Below are 22844 nucleotides of genomic sequence, written 5' to 3' on the forward strand. Positions count from 1 at the left end.
GGACATGTCCATAAGAACAGATACCATCTTCAGATAATTTTAGGCTTGTTTATTTCAGAAGAGAGTTTAATGCAAACTCTGAAAAATCTCAAATGGCATTCATTCTGAGAAAAACATCAAATACCTTATGAAAATTTACTTGCAAAATTTTTGAAAACCACTTTAGAGAGTAGAAAAATATGAATATTCTTAAGCCCTGTACATGTCATTAATGGAGATGAAATTACACTAATAACAGCATGCACAGTAGCAGATAAGTAATAATTATTCCCACACACCATCCATAAATTGAAAACGATGAACCCCCCCCCCCCTTTAAAAAAAAAAAAAAAGAGTCTTCAATATATACCAAATTGTAGTTTGAAGATTATGGATGTGGAGGTCAATAATATCTAACACGGAATTTATCTCTAATTATAGTTTACGGTGATTCTCGTAAATCGAAACAATGTGCATTGACAATATACAGCAAGGGTAATCCATTACAGTACCTTGAGAAAGGTTCGAAGTTAGAGTAGTCTCTTCAAGGTGATGTAGCTCCTCAATCTCCTGTGTAAGAAGGCCAGCTATGTGTACTAATATGCCTCTCAACGCTAGGTACTCTTTCCATGGAGGAGGCTGAATTAAGGACTGATACAATGAGAGATATTCAGCAGCACTCTCTCCAGCAGTACTAAGCTCACGAAGATATGCTGTTAAGAGATCAATTATCTGTAACATAAAGACAACATGATCAGCAAACAAAATATTTAGTACAGATAAAAGTTGAGTATTCATTAAACAGCCCTTACTATACTAGTTCATAATACTTAACCAACGGAATCTCCCCGCAGCCTGATGAATTCCACCTGAAGGCTTGATTTCCACATACAGTAAAACCCTGTTTACACACTTTTCAGTGGACTGACCCAAAAACATGTAAAATGTAGGAAAGTGTAAAATACAAGAAAGAATAGGAAAAACAACAAGCAAAAATGAATAAATTACTCTTGCTGTCATTCTCTTTATAATGCTCAAATTATGAAATTAAAACAATTTAAATTGTACTTTTTAAAAGTTCTGACATAATTGTTTTTATTTCTTTCTAACATCAATTAGCTCTACTCTTTCATGAAACCACACTAAAAAGGCATTCTGTTCTAATGTGAGACTTATTATTGATAACCGTTATAAACTTATGGTACATAAAACTTGAAACACAATACTGGTTAAAGCACTAAGTTGGTAGTTTTCGTAAACATAGAACAATAAGCACAAAATACAAAGCTTGTTGCCAACAAGGTGGTCCCTCGGTTCAGAGACATCCAGGGTGAGAAAGAGGGCAGAAACTGTTGTTATGTTACAGAGCATCTTGAGGAGGAATGTTTACGACTGATATCATGTTGTACCAACCTAAGACTGCATGCCTAGTGTGGATTAGTGTATTTCATGCAGAAGTAACAACTATTCATGATGGCCTATTTCGCAGATGGCCATCTTGAAAAGTGGTGTTTATTTGTGTACATGTCTGTGCAATCAAATTAAAACTGTTGTATTACAACACCGTGAGCAGAAGAAGATAACTACTAGAGTCATTATTGTCAGATTGTGATTACCATTAAGGCAGTGACTCAGCATATTTATACATCTGCGCACTTCCCAACACAACATACCTATAATACAGGGACCACGATGCAACACGCCGACAATGAAAATCTGGCTTACTGTGCGAACGCTGCGTTATGTGATCAATAACTTTGTGTATAGTCTGCGTTTTCTGCTTTTCCAAGGCTGACTTTGAGCAGGAATATGATGCACTTTTTGCAGAAATCTGTATGAAAATCAGTGTTAAAGATCGTGATAACGTCAAAGAAAACTTAAAATGTGGGAAATGTACCACAGAATTGTTAGTGACAGGAAAGCATTGTATTGAGGTAATAGGAGTTCTGTTGTGTCTGACAAAAGTGAACGTAAAAAGAAGGAAACGTAAAATGTGGGAATGTAAAAATGGGTTTTTACTATAAGGGAATGGGATTACTTTGTGGTACAATAGGGGAATGTTGTCATTGTACAACAGGAAAAGCTGGAAAATAATGTTAAATACAATTTGCTAGACACACTGTTCAAAATAAGTATGCAAAGCAAAGTGAAATGTGCACTTTTAATAGCAAGCAATATAAAGCATTCGGGAAGGGGTTGGTGATGAATTTTTAAAGCACTAACTCACGACAATCGTAGCACAGCATTGAAAGGTATCATTCAACTTTAAATGACAGGTATAACTGATCTTATGATAATACATTTTTTTTTCGTTTAACGCTGTTATCTATATTACTTTTGGAAATATCCTCAACTTTGTCTCATTTAAACCATTTAAAGTCATTATTACATAATTTATTTATACAAGAAATGGAAAGATGATGATGAAGTGAAACATCTTTGGACAGGTCAGCTGTGTACCAATAAATTCAAGAGCCTAAAATTTTGGTGACCCAATTTTATCAGCACATTCTTTTTACTCCGCTTGGTTCAAATCAACACCAACACAACTGCTTACATTATAGACACTGTTCATGTATTAAAATGCTATTTGAATTCTCTTAACAGTTATGGACTTGCAGAACAGTGGAAGAACAGCTTAACACTGACCTTTCCAATGATGTGTTAGGTGGCAACCAAGCACACAAAATGACAGAGTCCTACTTTCTGTGTGTCTATCTGGCATATAATACTTCACTTCATATTGGAAGCAGGAGATGGTCTACCCTTACATCAACAGATAACTACCATCCGTGAGAAAGAAAAAGGAGCGAGTTTAGTGTCCCAATGACAGAGATGTTATTAGAGATTCAATCTCAGATGGGCAATGGCAGATGCATATATCGGCCATACTTTCGTCAGTGAATTTATCTCAATAATCAACAAAATAAAAGTTTCTCTCTCTGTATTTCTGTTTTATTTTTTGATAGCAGAAATTTATTCTGATTACATATGAAGGACAAATGCACAAGATGATCAGCAGTCACAGTGCCATAAGACACCTATCCCTTTTCATGCAAGTGTATAATCATGAAAGACATAGCCATGGTAGCTCTCGTATATGGATCTCATGGCTAAACAATTATTGTATCAGAAACTGAAGATCACTGATTAGATAGGAAATGTTTAGAGAATACTTGATGTTTCATGGTTGCAAACTTCATTTTTATAGTGGATACAGAACTCTCTTTAGAACAGTTCTTGAGCATTGTTCATTAGTGTAAGACCCTTACTGGTAGGATTAATAGAGGAATTTGAGAAGACCCAAAATGTAGTTAGTCAAAGTTTCATTTAGTAAGTGCAAGAACATTATGGAGTTACCCATTAAACTACACTGGCAGAAACTACAGGAGTGCCACATGCATCATGGAGATATTTTACATTTCATGAAATGACGATGATGGGAAAGTCAGAGGGATCAGAACTCATATGGAGGCTTATCAGCTCTCATTCTTACTGAGAACCACTTTCAAATGGAAAATTCATGAGTTTAAATGGGTTTGTGGAGTATCGATGTATTTTGAACAATTAAACCACAGTATTTGTTGGACCAACAAAAAATGGCGCTGATACACACGTGCACAGTCAGGAACAATGGGGTAAAGACTATTTAGTCTCTAAATACATTCAGTCCAGCTATGATGTATAATTTCAACAGAAACTTTATGTACAGAGGGTATGAAATCCAGAAGGATGCCTCTTGTTGTTTCACCACTGTGTTCCAAGACCCTATGATGGATATGGGAGAAGTTGTATGTTAACCATGAACACCCTTTTTGTATCTACACATCATAGTAGCATTTGTACAATCAGGATGACTGTGCAATGAACATACTGCTCAGTCATGTGTACTTTCATTGTACAACCCTATCCGAAAGTGGCCATAGTCATTTTACAATATAGTTATGTCGAAACCACATTTATTCATTTATTGCATATTCAAAGACCTGTGACCAAGTATTTTAAAACAGGTGATACAGTTTTCATCATGTAATAGCATAAATTATTACACTGTATTGTTCATCAGTGTAAGACCCTCACCAGTAGGATATTTTTAGCAAAAACTGATTAAGGAAATAATAATGAGTTGAAAAGAAAGTTAAACAAAACAGAAACTGCAAATTAGTTAAAGGTTACAGTGTGTGATAAGTAAAAATGTCAGTAAAGTAGAAGAGAAAAAAAGAAGATAGGTAAGTGCAGATCAAATAGTTGCCTGCCACTTTCAATAACAGGAAGTTTCGCCTTGGAATTGCATCACACTTCTTTCTTTCGATTTGGCATTACAATTTTTTAAATGGCCCTTCAGCAACAACAGCTGGTCCTGTGTGTGTGTGTGTGTGTGTGTGTGTGTGTGTGTGTGTGTGTGCGCGCGCGCGCACGCGGGCGTGTGCTTCAGGCTTCATCTTCTGCATCCATATCATTGTGTGACGTTTTATTTTCATTATCATCACTGTCATTTAGTGTTATGATTATGTTTCGTCTTGCTGCAGATCTATATTGCCTCTCTCTTTGGTAGTATTCTTGTAATATTCTCAAAATAGCATCTGCTCTCAAAACAGTGTCTACTGTTTTGTCTAGGTCTGCCCATTGATCTAGATTCCCAAGCAAGTTATAAGTGTTGTCGTTTGCTATCCTTTGTCATCTAACATGTGTATGTGATATGAGGTGTGGTATTACATGTTTGGGGTGGCCAATTTCACTACATGCATATTCTTGCCTCAGATGGATGATCATCCGATTTAAGCATGTTGGATATGGACCACGTCCGGTTAGTAAATGTATCATTTTCTGGCTTGGTGTAGTGTGTTGTATTCCTAATCTTTCCCGTATGTTGGAGAAGAACTTAAGACTGTCTTGGCCTTCTTACATTCCCGTAACTCTATTCTTACAACTATTCTAATTAGCAAATAAAAATGCTTCATGATTTTGTGCAGAAAAATTGGAGGCTCGTCCACTATTAGAAGGTCAAGTATGACGAAGTGTTGTGTTCAAGGTAATTGTTAGTTAATTTTTTGTGCATCAGTTGCTGCAATATACCACTGGCTTTCTCCTCATATCGTGCATGGGAGACTGCTGACACTACCACGAACAGGTTATTGCCATATGCTGTAATTCTGTCAGCATAGTGAATGCTCTTTATGAGATGTAATAGAGGTTCTACTACTAGATCCCAAAAGATGGGACTGCTTGTTGGTTCTTGTGAGGATCTCTTATGGAGTTCTTTGACCACTACTGGCTCCGTTTGCCATTCAACAACTCTGTTCCAATATTACTTCCATAGGCTGCAGTACAGCATGGTGCTACCCGCAGATCCATTAGATGAGCAAAAAGAGCAGTGATGGTTTCAGTTCCGTAGTAAAGCTGCTGTTCTGCTCGTAGGTTGGTGCATATATGTACAGCTGTATTTTGATCATCAGGTAGGAGTTTTTGGAGTAAGCATTCAGCAGTGCCTCTCCACCCATGCATTTGAGTGCCACCATCTTGTTGCAGAGCTGACAAGGACAGTGGGGTTTTGATGTTTTCTGCTGAAATTTTGTAAGGTAATCCTTATACATTTTCCTGTAATTGTGTCTGTGTAAAGCTGTCCCAACGTTATTTCTTTGTCTGAAAAATGGCTGTTCTGTATCTATTTTTCATCTCTCTGTGTATATCCAGTCTTGCCTGCCTTTCTATAGTATTGTTTGTTCACTGGTAGTAATTTTTAGGTTGCCTTGTTTGTTTTCTTAGGATTGTAAGCCTGAGCTACCATGGGATTTTTGAGTGTTGTTTTGGTTTATTGTTTGTGTGGTGTTTCTGTCATTTGTGCTGTCTGTGTCAGTTCAGTCAGTGTACGGATTTTGTAGTCCATGCTTGCAGTTTGCAGAGGCTAATCTGATACAATTTCTCAGAATCTACCCCAGTCTGCTTATGGAGTAAGAGTCTCTTCTCAGAGACATCATCTGCTGCACTGCTGGTCTGGGTTTTTATTGTGATTACGTTTTGGTCACTTTGTTGGTAATCTTCAAGAATGGCCCAGTCTCCTATTTCTGTGCGAGCTTTATTATTAATAAACATATCCATGTTAGTTTTTTTCATGTGATTCTTTGAAAGGTAGGTGGTAGCTGAGAATGAGTAGGTTCTGTTCTTTAGTGTACTGTTTACCACACAGGGTGGATATAATTACACTTTCGCCACATGAGAGAGTTTCTCATGAAAAATTAGTGATATTCAGACAATGAAACTTTGTGGACACATTTGCAAGGACGTGCAGAAGAGAAATAATGAACAAACCACTGAAAGAAACAAATTTTAACTTCCACATGAAATTTGTTAATTGTGTACCATGTTTACATTCAAGGTTACAAATGTTGCCCAATGTGATGATCATCTGCATCCACAACAGCCTGCAACTGCAGAAGAAATACCATTCCACAATTTTTCATAGCACTTTTCCACCAATGAACCATGGAATGTTCAAATAATGTGAAGATCACACATTGTGTCTGGCATTCTCAACCACGGCAACAGTAATTTTTTCAACAAACTGTGATGCTATTGGCTGTCGGTCTTTCCCAGGAGTAATTCCCTATTTGCTAGTTAATTTGATAATTTGAATTAGTCTTCAACTCCAGTGTGGAAAGAGGACCTCTCTGTTTTCCTTTAATGGGTTGATACTCTCGAAGAGTATTGCTCATCAGTGTGGGATCCGTACCAGATCGGGTTGACGGAGGAGATAGAGAAGATCCAAAGAAGAGCGGCGCGTTTCGTCACAGGGTTATTTGGTAACCGTGATAGCGTTACGGAGATGTTTAATACACTCAAGTGGCAGACTCTGCAAGAGAGGCGCTCTGCATCGCGGTGTAGCTTGCTCGCCAGGTTTCTAGAGGGTGCGTTTCTGGATGAGGTATCGAATATATTGCTTCCCCCTACTTATACCTCCCGAGGAGATCACGAATGTAAAATTAGAGAGATTAGAGCGCGCACGGAGGCTTTCAGACAGTCGTTCTTCCCGCGAACCATACGCGACTGGAACAGGAAAGGGAGGTAATGACAGTGGCATGTAAAGTGCCCTCCGCCACACACCGTCGGGTGGCTTGCAGAGTATAAATGTAGATGTAGATGTAGAAGAGCAACAGCACTATTGCTGTTGTTTTGATAAAACATCTTTGACTGAAGCCCTGCTCATCTTGATTGGACCCATTTTGACTATCTGCAACTGTAATGCACACTGATGCTCATGTTTCAACCCTACATCACCACACCAGTACCAAAGCTTAACGGGAAGTTGTGACAGTAACACTACTAACACTGCAAATCCTGACACCCACAGTCTGAACATCATTCCTACAAAGCTGGATACTCATATGGTAAAGAGCTATCCATCTACACTGGCTCAAGTAATGAAAGTTAAATTACAACCACCCCATACTTCCTCTATTGATAGTTGTGTTGAAGTGCCATAACATCAACTTTGCCTTAATGTCTGCACATACTTAAAGGCTTTTGTTTCGTGCAATGTTCCTAGTGTAATGTACATATGGTTCTATGCTGTTAGAGTACTGTGCATAGACACAGGCTATGACCCAGATGGTCCTATGGTTACCATGTGCTCACCATAGTTTTTACTTACTTTGGTTGCAAAATGTTTATAGAGTACTTTCATGGCAACCACTGGCATTTAGTCACCAGTAATTGTTATTGTTCCCAAAGGAAGGCATGTAAGCTGACCATCTTTGAAGTATAGGTCTTGGGGCAAATTACATTTGCATCGAGTTCCACATCAACATTTGTTTGTTTTGCAATCACTGGCCTACTTCTTCTGGCATTAAGCTGCATTATTCTCATCACGGGCATTTCATAAAGACATAGCAGTGCGGCATTGTCTTTGTGTGGTTGAACACAATTCTTTCATGTACTCTGCAGAGGTTTAGTTACTCAGAGTGATGCCTCATCAATTAAATATAATACTTAGCAGATAAAGCACATTCATTATTACATCAACATACAGCCAGAGCAAAAGTGAACTGATGCATGAAGAATGTTACTATTTATAGAAAACATCAACTGTTCCAGAAGATACAAGCCTTACAAACATAAGAGATTTTGAGAACATTCTAGAAATGACATATATTAAATAACAAATATGGAGGCCAGCTTCAAACTGGTGCCCCAAAGCACACCAGCCAGCAAAATTAACCATTACACCACACTGCATGCAGCATAGCTTATGGCAATATTTATGCAGACACTCACATCACATGAAACATTCTCACAGTATTGCGAGGTACATAGCTACAATATGTTTATGATATATATCCAATTGCCAACTAATGCACTGAAAAATCTTCTTTTTTTTTTTTTTTTTAATTTTTTGAGTTAACACATTATGACAATTTTGTTGTATAAAAAGCATATAATGAAAGCAGAGAAATATATTTACTGGTGGGTTTTAAGCTGCTTACACACACCAATCATACCTAAGATGTGTTGGGGCATGCTCGGTTGAGAAAGCAGTAAAGATATGCATGCAATTCATTGATTTTGTTTCAAGCCAGTTGCAATACAACACAGAGCGAGTCATCTCGTCCACCTGATGTAGAGAGATTTAATGAAATATTGTTACTGACTATTAACATACCTTTCGCTTTCGTACAGCTACTTGACAAAAACTTTCAAGCATGTTGCAAGTAACTTGTCGTGCTAATCTGCTGCAGGGATTGAACAGGACATTTCTCAGCCATGATCCTTCCCATAACAACAAGGGTTCTGGTTCACCAAAAACTTTGCGGTGCCAACGGCCAAAGTATTTTTCTGCTAGGTATATCTTCCTCCATTCATTCTGTTAGCAAAGCAAGTAATTACAACAAATTCACCATTTTGTCATAATATATAAAATTCTCTTAGAATATGCAACTAGAGAAAAATCGAATACAGGGAATTTAATTGCTCCCAGCATATCACAAAGGATGAGAGAGAGAGAGAGAGAGAGAGAGACACACACACACACACACACACACACACACACACACACACACAAGATAATTTTTCCACAATGGGAGCTCTACTTCTGTTGTCAGTGAAAATAAATAAAATCTTTATGCTAGAGTGCATAACTGAAGGGCTTATTATAAAAATCCTGAAAGGATATCTTCCAAGATTCATCACAAAATATATTTCTTTTCACATAATACATCTCACTTAACGATGATGGGAATAAAATTAGAGAAATGTGAATTTATAGACAAGTGATGGGATAGTCAGTCTGCTGATTTATGTACCCAATGGGGAAACCCTCATTTTCTACTTTTTTTAACTGTATAATTACTTTATGGGATCACACAGACTTCTCTTTGATCACATCTGTATGCCACAGGTTATCATCATAGGCCAAAATATCATTACAATTATACTATATTCCTTTCACTTGAAAGAAACACAAATTTGGTTTCATAGCTTAATGAAAATATGGTGTTACACACACACACCACACACACACACACACACACACACACACACACACACACGATAGACATTACTATTATTAATTCATTGCCAGGCTAGTATCGACAATGTATTTTTATTTGTTCACTGCCAGACTAATACTGAGTACACATGCCCATCATTAACGGTATCGGCAACATAGAAGACAACATATCTTTCAAAATACATTTACCTATAGTGTATTTGATATATATACACTAGTTGCTTAGCACATGCCAAAGACGCTTGCCATTAATGTTCATCTAATTTTATATACCATGTAGTCTGACCACTGTGTCCGGATGGCTTAGTGGCCAAATCATCTGTCTACTAAGCAGGGGACCCAGGTTTGAATCCTGGTCAGGCTCAAATTTTCAGCTTTCCTCATTGATTTAAATAAGTGTCCACCCATAGCCAATGTCTGTAATTCCTTTGTGTATTAATATCTAATTATTTGAGAGTGATAATCAGCATGTACAACCGTGAATGGCAATGTGCTTTGCATCCAAAGATAGTGACTGACTTGCTTATATCATAAATATAATTTGATTTCTAAATTGAATTATTTGTGTTAACAAAATATCTAGACAAAGGAATGTACTTTGGTGGCGTGTAGGATTGACAAGCATTGTCTTATATCACTGTCTCTGTGCTTTGGTGAAGACAGATTCATGCTAATGAAATTCACATGTTCTCTGAATCCTGTTTTGAAATTTGTTCCCACTTTTGCTCCTCCTGGCATACCAAGTATTCAAATAACCTAAAAGAATGGAATTTGGCAACATTCTCGAAAACCACTGATATTTTGAGATGTGAAGCAGTCCTCTTGCATACTTTATGTGTCTCAAACACACAATGATGACCTTTGTTCATCTGACTAAGTATCAATATTTCTCTAGCACTACTGATTAGCTTATAAACACAGGTTTGTTACAAGGAATGAGAAGTACTTGATCACACTAGGTGGTGAGTTCTGAAGCTTATTCCCAGGTTGTTATTTGAAGATGAAGTTTCATTTTATTTGAATTCTTTCCCCAATGTGATATTTGAATATGTGAAAGCTGCAGAGCACTATATATACAAGATAATCTTTCCAGTACTTACTTTGTTTAGATTCCTTGATGACAAATCTGCAATCTTTTCTGGTTTACGCATGTACCAGTAGGCATAGTAATATTTTGGATCTCCTTGTAAATATTTTTCCAATACTATATTGATTCCCTCTTTAGGGCTGATATTAGCCAGAGCGTCCACTGTCTTATCCTAATAAAAAAGAGGGTATAATAAGTGGCTTGTTCATTTTAAACAACATAGAATGAAGTAATATGATTAAGATATACACACAGTGAGCATAAGTTTATGGTTAAGAATGTGAAGTACCAGCTGCATTATAATAAAAAAAATATGTGACCAGTTGTTAATACAAATCACATGAAAACTGACCAAGAAACAAAGACAGGTTTTTATTATTCTACTACAATGTGTAGAAAATCTGAAACTTTTGCTCCTCCTGGCATACCAAGTATTCAAATAACCTAAAAGAATGGAATTTGGCAACATTCTCGAAAACCACTGATATTTTGAGATGTGAAGCAGTCCTCTTGCATACTTTATGTGTCTCAAACACACAATGATGACCTTTGTTCATCTGACTAAGTATCAATATTTCTCTAGCACTACTGATTTTTTCTAACTTAATCCTGCCTTTATTAATTGTCAACCAGAAAGTGCAAGGTCTTGGATATCAAGTATGGGGTACAGGTCACACAGAATTTAGCCAAATATTGCACAACTCGATTCATATCTAACATCACAATGAAGTACCCTCCCATGATGATACAGTTGGGGTCATTTCCTTGAAACATTGCTCTTCAGTGTCACAGTACAAATGTTAATTATTCTCTCAGTGGTACTTGGGGAAAATGTGTTGTAGTAAATCCCCACCTTACATCTGATGTTAAATGTACAAATTCATTAATTTGTACTTCTTGTTGCATATCATCTCCATTTTGTGCAATATGAAATGCATGCAAATGCTACAATGCACATCACATGTGTGTGATGTTTTAGGCCTGAAGGACTTTTCTGTAGAAGTGGTATAGCATATCCTACATATTACAAATGTTTCTGAACCTACTGGCTGACCCAGTCGGGGCGTTACTATTGAAGCAACTCTATGTAAATTGGAGTTATTTTAGGATGCCACAATCAAATCTAGACGTCACAAATCTATCATTATAAATGCAAAACATGATATTAACAAGAACAGCATATTAGAGCATAAATTTTATGATGCCCATTATAGCATACATAATCACGACAAACTAACAATATAAACTGCTACTGTGCCTACCAAAATTTCTATAATTAGCAGTATTTAATTTTCATTCCAAAATATCAACTTGCAGTTGCAGATTTTTCATTGAGTAAATCTGGTGACAGCAATTAATACATTTCAGTTAAGCACACAGCAATTAAATTCTTAGATGTAAATAGTGCACAGTCAAGTGCTATGTGTGAAGTGTAAGAAGAATCTGACGCAGGGCACCCACTGACACGACACGACACGACACGGCACGACATGACATGACATGTCACGTGAAGTAACACTTGGTGTGACAGAAACATGTCAGCAACATGTTATTCTTTTGGCCATACGCCAACAGAAGTAACGAGGCACCATGTTTTCTTTGGATGACGACTGCATTCTGGCTTCAGTAAACTTAATGTTTTATGCAAATGAACCAATTCTACATCCATTTCTGTCATTAGTTTCCCGTAAAATTTTTACTTTTCCCATAAACAATTTAAAAACAATTGTTTTTGGATTCACATGTGTTCTCCACTATGCAATCATCTTTCTCATTCTATTTCACAGAAACTATATGATACAAAAAATTGAGTCTTTTGTACCTGAAGTTTGACATTGCAGCTTGATAATGATCTGGCGCCCTATGTTATTGCTTGTAGTTGTTATGCTACTTCAAAATTAAGTAAACTACCAACCTATTTTGTTAAGTTCACAGTGAAAAATATAACTGCTGGCCAGTTTGCATTTTAGGTCATACCTGGATGCATACAAAATCTAGCTAACACATCGAAATTATTTTTAACACTGGAAGACGAGCCATAAGTATTTCAGCTCTCGAGTAAATAGGTGATACTCCTGGTATTCTGCCATGATGGGCTCAAATGTGCCACACTCGATGATGTGTGGGTTTCTGGTATGTGTTTCTCTTTTCTATGTGCTTTATGAAGTCAGTTACAGTCACATTTTTGATTAACATTGCATTAACAGTTATTTTCATTTTAGAACTAGAGATTGACAATCACATATCCAGTGGCAGAGTTGGATATATACAGTATGCTCAATTTTCCTTGCCTGCACTAATATCACCAGTCACAAAACATTCAGTAACTATTTTTGTTCAAATACTGTTGAACAACTGTCACATGTTATAGTGAGCAATGAATGTTAAATTGGATTTCACTATTTCTATAACTAAAGCATGCCATGTTCTGGACAGCATGCCGTGTTCTGGGCAATACATCAGAGAGATGGCCACCAGCTTGAAGACACATTTACTGTGAAATGTTCTGAGTCTGCCACAAACGTGGCTGTAAGAAGAAGAAATATGTCAGCTGTAAGACAGAGAGATGCAATGCAGTGCCAGTTATTTTGTAAGTGAGACTGAAAAGAGGACAGCAAAATCTGAAGTGTTACATAAGGCAAAATATAAGCTGTCATATGCCATTCCATTTGCATGTATATCAACATTTCCATGAATACTCTGCAGTTCACAGTTAAGCATCTGGCAGAGGGTTCGTCATGCCATCTTCAGACTAATTATCTACTGTTCCACTCTTTCACAGCCTGAGGGAAAAATGAACTCTCAAATCATTCTACGCAAGCTCTGAATCCTATTATTTTATTACGTTGATGTTACGAAGGAAATGACAAAGCTATCGCAGCTGCTATTTTTTTGGAAATAGCTGACTGGACACGGAAATGAATGATTACATTGATCATTTCTCCCTATGTAGGTGAGCATCAATAAGATATTTTCACATTTGGAGGAGAAATTTTGTGACTGAAATTTTGCAAAAAGGTCTCGCTGCAATGATAAACACCTTTGTTTTAAATATTACCAACTGAACTCTTATCATATACGTGACATTTTTTCCCTATTTCGCAATAATACAAAAGTAGCTGCACTTCTTTGACGTCCTACATCAAACCTATCGGGTAAGGATACCATACAAGCATCAATACTTCCGAAGGGATTGGACAGGTATAATATAGGCAGATTAATATATCTTATTACATAGAGTCAATTGCCCCTTTTTATACCACACAGATATTTTGTCTAAATCATTTTGCAATTGGTTTTCGATCTTCCGATGACTTCACTAAATGGTAAACAACAGTATCATCTGCAAACAATCTAAGAGGGCTGCTCATATTGTCTCCTAAATCATGTGCATGGATTATGAACAGCAGAAGACCTACAACGCGTCCTTGGGGAACATTAGATATCACTTCCGTTTTACTCGATGACCTCTTACTACAAACTGTGACCTATCTAACAGGAGATAGCAAATCCAGTTGTACAACTGTGATGATACTCCTTAGGCACATAATTTGATTAGGAGCTGCTTGTGAGAAATTATATTAAAAGCTTTCCACAAATCTAGAAATATGGAATCAATCTGATATTCTCTGTTGGATAGCATTCATTACTTTATGTGAATAAAGAGCTCATTGTGTTTCACAAGAACAATATTTTCTGAACATTTTAAAAAATCCTACAGCAAATTGATGTCACTGATACTAGTCTGTAATTCAACAGATTACTTCTATTTACCTTCTTATATACTGGTGTGACCTATGCAACTTCCCAGTCCTTAGACACATGATCTTTCATTGGGCTAATGGTTGTATATGATATCAGCATACTCTGATAAGAACCTATCTGGACCAGAAGACATGCCTTGGTAAGTGATTCAAGTTGCTTTGCTACACCGAGGATACCTACTTTTGTAAGTTACTTGTATTGACAGCTGTTTGATTCGAATTCTGGAACATTTACTTCATTTTCTTTGGTGAAGGGATTTCAGAAAACCATGTTTAGTTACTCTACTTCAGCGCCATGGTTATTCATGCAGTGAAGGTCTTGATTGTACATTTTACATACTATTTTGTTGATTCCACTGTAAAATTTTTATTGTTATTTCCAGTAGTTGTAAATTCTTCTAAAACATAGTATAACTAATTAATCTGCTACTGCCATCTCTTCCTCACACTATTCAAAAATTCATTTTAAAGCAGTGCTTACTGATCATGGTTTGTTTAAGGCTGTTGGTTTACTGATTTAGGTATCACTCTTTCCAATAACATAATTGTCTAAGGAGATCCTGTGACTCACTTCATATGATGCCAAGGAATCGACACCATTAATGTTGCTTGTTCATAAAATGAGTGTGGGAACAGTGTCATTTGTCACACCTTGTAAGAAATTATACGCATGCTGCAAACAATGATTCATTCTTATCCTTCGTTATTTAATTTGTTATGCATGTTCACAATATGGTAATTCACAAATTACAACACAATTGTCTTTATATAAAAAATGATTGTATTAAGACATGTTTCTCAGTATTCAACCTCTGATCAATCACACCAGGTATTGTATGTGTTTCATTCATAATGTACAAAATATTCTATCCAGAACTGATGGAACAGTCAATCAATGAAATCTCATAGTTTTGAATTTTTGTAGTTATTTTATGTGTCTTGACCTTAACTGCTGTGTTAAGAAAAAACTCAGTATCAGATTCTGTCATAATTGCAATGGAATTTTTTTATTTGCTAGATTGTGTCAAAAGAAGCACGATGCAACATGCCAACAATAAGAGAAATTTAGGAGTTTCTCCAAACTTCACCATGCAGCTCACTTTTCACAAACACTCCACTTATGTGAACTCAGCCTTAGGTGTTCAAAGAGTTGAATACATATCCTACTTTCCTTTTATTTTATCTGAGGATACACTACCATTAGAAGAATTGTGGCTTAAACAGCAAAGGCAATTTCGAAGCATCTGCAGCCTGAATACTTATCAACATCAACTCAATAATTCTGTAAGAGAACAATTGATTATTTGTGCAAAACAGAAAGCACATCTGGGTTGAAGCTAATGCTAAATCTTGATCAACATTTTATAATTCCAACCCATAGTTGTCTCAACTGTTTATATATGCAACTGGATTATTTTCATCATTTTTGACATTGGGGAGCATGATTGCAAGAGTTTTCTCAGTAAAGTATTGCCACGAGGCTCCTCGTGCTTCCAGGATCTAAACCTGTAACTTTTGTTTTGTTGTAGATGAAGCATTTCCTCTCACAAAATACACAATTTCTATATATAGAAGGCAATGTCCTGACTAACTGGTCATCACCCAGCGAAAACTGCTAAAAATAGAAACTTGGAGAAGGTCTGGATCTTCTACTGGAGGCGTCGTTTAAGAAGGGATTTTTCGAAATTCCAACCCTTAGGGGGTGATGGTTGTGAGTTCTCAGTTACAAATAAAGAAATACATGTTTCACTGTTTTTGAAAATTCGACTCCTGGCGGGGGGGGTGGGGGTGGCGGGGTGGGGGGTGGGTGGGGGGGTGAAAAGGAGGATGAAAGTTTTTATGGAAATATTTCACTGTGCAAGCAGTTTTGAAGTTAAATCTATGAAAATTTATATTTGGCTTCTCTGTTAGAAATAAAACAAACACGTCACCATTTTTGGGAATTCAATCCCTAAGGGCGTGAAATATGGTCAGACTGATTCACTGACTTATCATTGCCTAGCCCAAATTGCTAAGGATAGAAACTTGAAGTTTGGAGAGGGTGCAGATCTTATACTGTAGGAATCGTTTCAGAACGGATTGTTTGAAATTCCACTTCTAAGGAGGTGAAATAGAGGATGAAAGGCTTTTTGGAAGTTTGTCACTGTTAAGGGAATTTTGAAACTAGAACTATGAAATCTGGTATTTGGTTTCCCCGTCAGAAAATAAGAAATACAGGTTTTAATATCTTTGTAAATTCAACCACCAAGGAAGTAAAATAGTGGGTGAAAGCTATTAAAGGATTTTTAAGGTTACATCTATGACAATTGGTACTGGACTTCTAGGTTAGAAATATTTCAGTTTTTCTGGAAATTCAACCCCTAAGGGAGTGCAATTATAATGGCCAGTAGTGTATTCTATGCCCTGTTTTGTTGCCCACCCTGGGCTTAGATTTCAGTAAGATAATGCCTACCTGCACATTAAGAGAGTTTATACTACTTGTCTTTGTGTCTGCCAATACCTACCTTGTCCAGCAAGATTGCCACATCTCTCCCCAATTGAGAACATCTGGAGTATTATGGACAGGGTGCTCCAACCATCTCGGGATTTTGACAAACTGACATGCCAATTGGATAGAATTTGGCACAATATGACACCACTAGCAATTAATGCTGCCCACATAAATGCTTGCATAAGGGCCAGAGATGGACTAAAATTTTATTGACTTGCTCAATTTGTGAAGCTCTTTCTCTTGAATAAATCATCCAAGTTTTCTGAAATTGTTATTTGCTTGTCTACACATTTACATCACATACACCAATTTCCATCCCATCCCCCAGTGTGGTGTGTCTTTTTCCATCAGAGCGTAGTTTTTTAGCCCACTGCAGGTAGTTTTTCAAATGATAGTACTGACACGGTTTCTAGGTTACCCTCTGAGAGACTGTGGCATCGATCTGTCAACACAATTAAAAAATAACCCCTCATAGTCTACATTGTAACACTGAATCTAAGTAGCCTTCAATGCCACAATTAAACATTTGGTTAACATCTCCTGTTGCCTGCAGACATTTGACTATGCCAACATTTCCTGATTGCACAGACATTTGATTTTCAACAAAATTATGAAGAGATTTATACCTTTTCAGAATACCCGCACTAGCGGGGCCAGTCATTCCAGGTACAGAGTGGAAGATCCTTGTGATTTCTACATTAAAGGGGTTCAAGCTTAATATCTCAGTTAAAACATGAATCCAAGGTTTTGAAAACAGTTGAAATCTCATCCGAAGATGCAACCTTTTGTGCTTTAATCCTTCTTAACTTCATTATCTTTTAAAAATCTTATTTGTTTCATGAGCAAAAATTCCTTCATCCACAATACTGAAACATTCTTCACGCTCTTGTATAAAGTTCTTGTGAAGCATTTTATTTCGAAGCAGACAGTCACATTAAATAAGTCACTGGCACGTACTCTAAAGAACATGGTCTCCAGAAGAAAGTGATTCACTTTGTTGTTTGCCAGTGAATAATGCCTGCATCCCATAGGTTATCACTGTGGAAGAATTCAATTATTTTTTCAAAATATTCTGCCACGTAATTTGCTGTGGATAGCCATGAGTTTGAATGTGTCAAAATTGGAAGACAAAAATCCTTTAAAACTCAGTTGTTTTCTTTTGTAAAAATAAAATGTACAAATGTTTCCTTTTCCTTATGTTCAAGAAAGCACTCTTTGAATAGCTTTTTATAATATTGCACTAACAAAGTTCCTTCACAAAAAAGGTCACTATCACATTCTATTTATATGTCCAGCACTTAAAGTATTTTAGATAACCACTTATGATTGTTTTCGAAGAGTCAACAAATTATTTTTGTTCATGAATCTAACATTGTAAATCACTATTGTTTTCACTTTATCATACTGTATATTTTATTCCTGAAGAGGAACCCCCAACCCGAAAAGGTTGCATGAGCACACTGTGTTGAATTTGCTGTCTTGAAAATCTGTATACTAGCTAAAAAATGTTTCTACTTGTTTCACACATCAACTGTCTTCAAAAAACACATGGCCTCTTCTGTTATCAGCTAATACAATCTTTACCTGCTAGCTGTTCCACTACATTATTTTTCCGTCATCATTGTACTAAAGGCACAATATTCTTCCTCGTTGTTTCTGCATGTGGGATGTTACCATCAGCCAAAAAGGAACAGTTATTCTATTTGTTACCAAATAATTTGATATTACACTAGAGTAAAATATATTACTTGATTAAGTATTATGGTTTAACTTTTAATAGTGTGAAGGTAAAACTATGTTTTTATTGTGAACAAAATACTGCTCACCTTCAATGAATTCATTCATAAACTGCTAAATGTCTTCATTTTCCATTTTCACGAGTGGAATGTTGGCCATCAAAAACTGATTCCACAGTCCTTTGCAACAAACGAACCCTGTTGTTTTCTTCTTTTTCACAGCTTCAAAGCTGCTACTAATAGAAGACAGCCACTTTGCTGGCAAACCTGACCACTTCATTTTGTATGCTTTCACTATGCATGTTTCAAAATAATGTCTTTACACTCGAAATTCTGCTATTCCAGTATTTAAAAAAACTCCTGATTTATCAGGAGCATAAAACCCTTTGGTGGTTTTGAATTCCTGGGCTCCATCACCAGCAGTCACTGCAGACTGTGGCATTTTCAGTCATAAATTGCAGGTGTGGACAAAAACATGGAAAAACTGAAAACACAAGACATTACCATGCGTAAAACAGCTTCCAGTCATCTCAGAAGGATAAATACTATTCTTCCCGAAAAATAGCGGCCAGTTGTGGTAATGATGGTGGTGGAAAGACATTATGCACCCTTCAATCCAAAGTAGACCACTAGGCACAATAATATTGATATCTGGTGACTGTGGTGGCCCAAGTAGATGCAACAATTCATCCTCGTGCTCACAAAACCAGTCCTGGACAATGCTAGCTGTGTGAACAGGGGCCTTGTCATATTGGAACACATCATCACTATTGGGGAACAAACACAGTGTTCCATGGGACGGACCAGATTAGCCAATATGGTCACATAATCCTGGGCAGTAATGCAACAATGGGGCCCATGAAATTCCAATAGAGGCTGCCCAAATCATCACCGAACCCCCACCACGTTTCACTCTTGGGATGTAAACATGTTTCTTCTGTGTTCCCTGTATGTGACTTAAATGTTTGATATGTAGCCTCTTTAAACACTGAACACTTCAGCTCATCATGTTATGGAAGAACCCACCACTGGAGCACCAACAATTTGCTGTGTTCAGATTCACTTAGTTCCGATGTTATGCACTCACAATTTCACAGAACACTATTCTGACCATAAATGACACTTGCAATGTCTTGACAACATTAAACAGGTGTCGTTCCTGGTCAAATACAACAGTGCAACATGCACGCTTGGCTAGCATCTAGCATCCGATTATATGTTCAAGCATGTATTTCTCACCATGTTTCCGTATTTCTGTCCACCTCTGAACATTAGCATACAATTGTCATCAAGTTTAGGATATGCTAGAGAGAGAGAGAGAGAGAGAGAGAGAGAGAGAGAGAGAGAATTTTGTCCTCACTTGAGATTTCCCAAGAATTTGAGAGAAAACGGTAGTGCCACACTGCTGTGAATTTTGAAGAGCTGTGCAAAACAGCTACATGACTGAAAAACATGCAACGAGACAAATTGTGACTTGATAAATAGTTGCACAAATTTTTCTCTGAATGTAGAAACTCTTAACAATTATCGAAATATTTAATAATATTTTCAAAGTTGGTATCCATCAACAAGTTGAGTATATATAGTGATAGTTCTGCAGTTTGTCCTCCTTTTACCATATGATGGATGCTGGAATATTGTATTCAATTGAAATTTAAATAATGTACTAAATTTACATGTTCAATAATGGAATTTTGTTACAAAAGCACACATTAGCGGTAATGAAAAACAACTTTCAGCCTTGACTGCCACAATGCTGCAGCATATAATATTGTGTAATAGCTTAGGTTGGCATCGAGTACACACAAAGCACCTCTATGTCGCATTTCTTGATGCATGAAGCGAACTGTTACTTTAAACTAGGTTATATGGCTGATGATAAAATCAGTACCTAATTTCAACATTAAATAGCTATCAGCCATCACCGACATCCTCATATTTATGACATGTTTTTACTCAGGAAGAGGGGAAAACGCTATTTTCTGCAAAATTTCATTAAAGATAGTCAATTTTATGGACAACACATAATTTACCTGCTAATATGTAGGGGTGTATGAAAAATCACACTAATGTTGTTTACCTTGTTGAAGCACTTTCCAAAAAGATCTAATATTTCAACCTTAATTAATATTTCAACCTTAATTAACAAATTCCTAGCTTATTTTAACATTACACATAGAGAAATAATAAACTTTTCATATTTTATTGACCAACCTTGTTCTTTTTGGATAATGGCTGGTCAGGTTTAATGAGACTCTGAAGCATTTTGAGACATGGCAGAATAATAGATTGCATGACAACAGGTGAATGAGAATCTTCACACGCAATAATGAACAGCTGCATCACACACCTAAAACAAAACCATAGCAGCTTATGTAGCTTTTTATGACTATTTTCACATGTCAATAAAGCAAAATAAAGCTTGACACATAATTTCTATATTCAACTACTGATTACACACACACACACACAGAATTATACGTTTATTCTAATAGTGTTTTATTTTGAATGTTTTTTGTTTGCTGTTTTATCTTGCACTTCCTCCAACTCAAATGATGTTTCATTCAAAATATTTTATGGTACTTGATATTGCTCTCTTTTCCTCATTTTTACTGGATGACCAGATTTTTTTTGGTAATTTTTCCTTATTTTTGTAGGCATCAAATATTACCATTTACTGTGAATCATATTTAAAGCAAAGCTGCCCTCAAAACAAAAGCTGGTTTGGATATCACAATGCTTTAATAGATATGGTCTATGTGGGGGTGATATGTCCTTGCCTTCCTTAGACCTTTGAAATAAATTACCCAGCCAGTTATAGGGGGACTTAAAGTTTAACATTCGTATTTTACCATAGTGCTACTTCACACTTTTTCTCATCACCAAATCAGTGACAGAGGTAACAAGAGAGATTAGTGACATAAAACACCTAAGACCAACTGGGGATTGATTTTGGACATTAGGATTCGAGTATAAAACTAACCTACTGAGAAACCGAGCCACATTGAATTTAATTTAATTACTTCTAATGACTGGTGTCATGTTGTTCATCAGGTTCTATGGTGACTTTTTTACAGTATTTTTTTTCTTTTTTGTTCATGCTCTCACAGCTGATCTTGTAGGTTACGTGACCATTTAGTGTTTATGTGTATGCGTATCCAAAATTGCATTGGCATAGACTATCAGTAACTCTGTTATTCATATGTGTTTCCATTACTGTTACATATAATTTTTAATGGTGACTAGTTTTGAATGCTCGTGTTCACTTGCAAACCATTACCTTCAACAGAAATGTTTGACTGTAACATGACTCCTATGCAACAGTCAAAAGATTTGTTCACTAGAATTAGGTTACAGTCAAACATTACTGCAATTTGAAAATGAACATAAATATTCAAAACTAGTTGTCATTAAAATTATATGCAACTGACAGAAACATTAATAAATGAGAAATTTAGTGTTTAGCTATTAGTGGTCAATATCAGACCTTTGAGTTAGGTCAAATGCAATAACTTGAGTTTTGATGTCAGGACTCAGAACACAGAGAAAAAAGGTGAAGCTCAGATGGGTAAGTGTAGAAACAGGAAATTTATTTCAGTGCAGGTAATTTCAGGACACGAGAAGGTAGCTAGTTACACACAATCCATTCTTAGTTACACATCATCCACTTCTAAACTATTCACCATATTTTAATGTTATTTATTAAATGTTGCTCTTGAGTATTTCAATTTATTGAGGCTGTGCCACCTGTGCTTCAAAGGAAGCTTTCACAATATTTTTAATAAATAATACATAAATTCATGTCATTTAAATGACTTCCTTGACATTTTAGTTACTTAAAGTCAGCATTCTCCATTTGCTACCGTTTTGTTTGACGTTCACGTTACACAAAAACGAAATTACTGGAGAATACTTTGCCAAAACGTCAATCATCAAACCAGTGACAAATATACTAAAAGCTATAAAAAACAACCTGAAGACAAATTTACCATGCAGTAATAAGAGTTAATACCTTATCTTCTGCTCCCAACATGAGTCATCTTTTTGCACCAGAGTAGACAACAAATTCATTTCATGGCGAACGGCAAAGGTAAGTTCTACACTCGCTCTGTGTCCTCTAAGTGCTAGAGAGATACGATCCATCAGCATCTGACGTAGATGCTCAGTTGCTTGAAGGTTATCACGAGTTAATAAACACAGTAATTGTCTGACCTCTTCTTGTACCTACGGGTAAAGATTAAAATATACTGAAAACTTTCACATTTTGCAGACATATTTTGTTCAT

The 22844-nt window shown here is 36.4% G+C and overlaps 1 protein-coding gene across 1 annotated transcript in view; it reads right to left on the reverse strand.

The window, feature by feature from the left end:
• Nucleotides 1-22844, reverse strand: part of LOC126248505 (protein purity of essence) — a 446891-nt gene that overhangs the window by 63986 nt on the left and 360061 nt on the right. Inside the window, 5 exon segments of the mRNA XM_049949542.1 lie at nucleotides 492-711; nucleotides 8636-8836; nucleotides 10582-10740; nucleotides 20774-20909; nucleotides 22572-22783. Coding sequence (XP_049805499.1) covers nucleotides 492-711; nucleotides 8636-8836; nucleotides 10582-10740; nucleotides 20774-20909; nucleotides 22572-22783 — 928 coding nt within the window.

This window comes from Schistocerca nitens, chromosome 3, assembly GCF_023898315.1.
Source record: "Schistocerca nitens isolate TAMUIC-IGC-003100 chromosome 3, iqSchNite1.1, whole genome shotgun sequence".
Lineage (NCBI taxonomy): Eukaryota > Metazoa > Arthropoda > Insecta > Orthoptera > Acrididae > Schistocerca > Schistocerca nitens.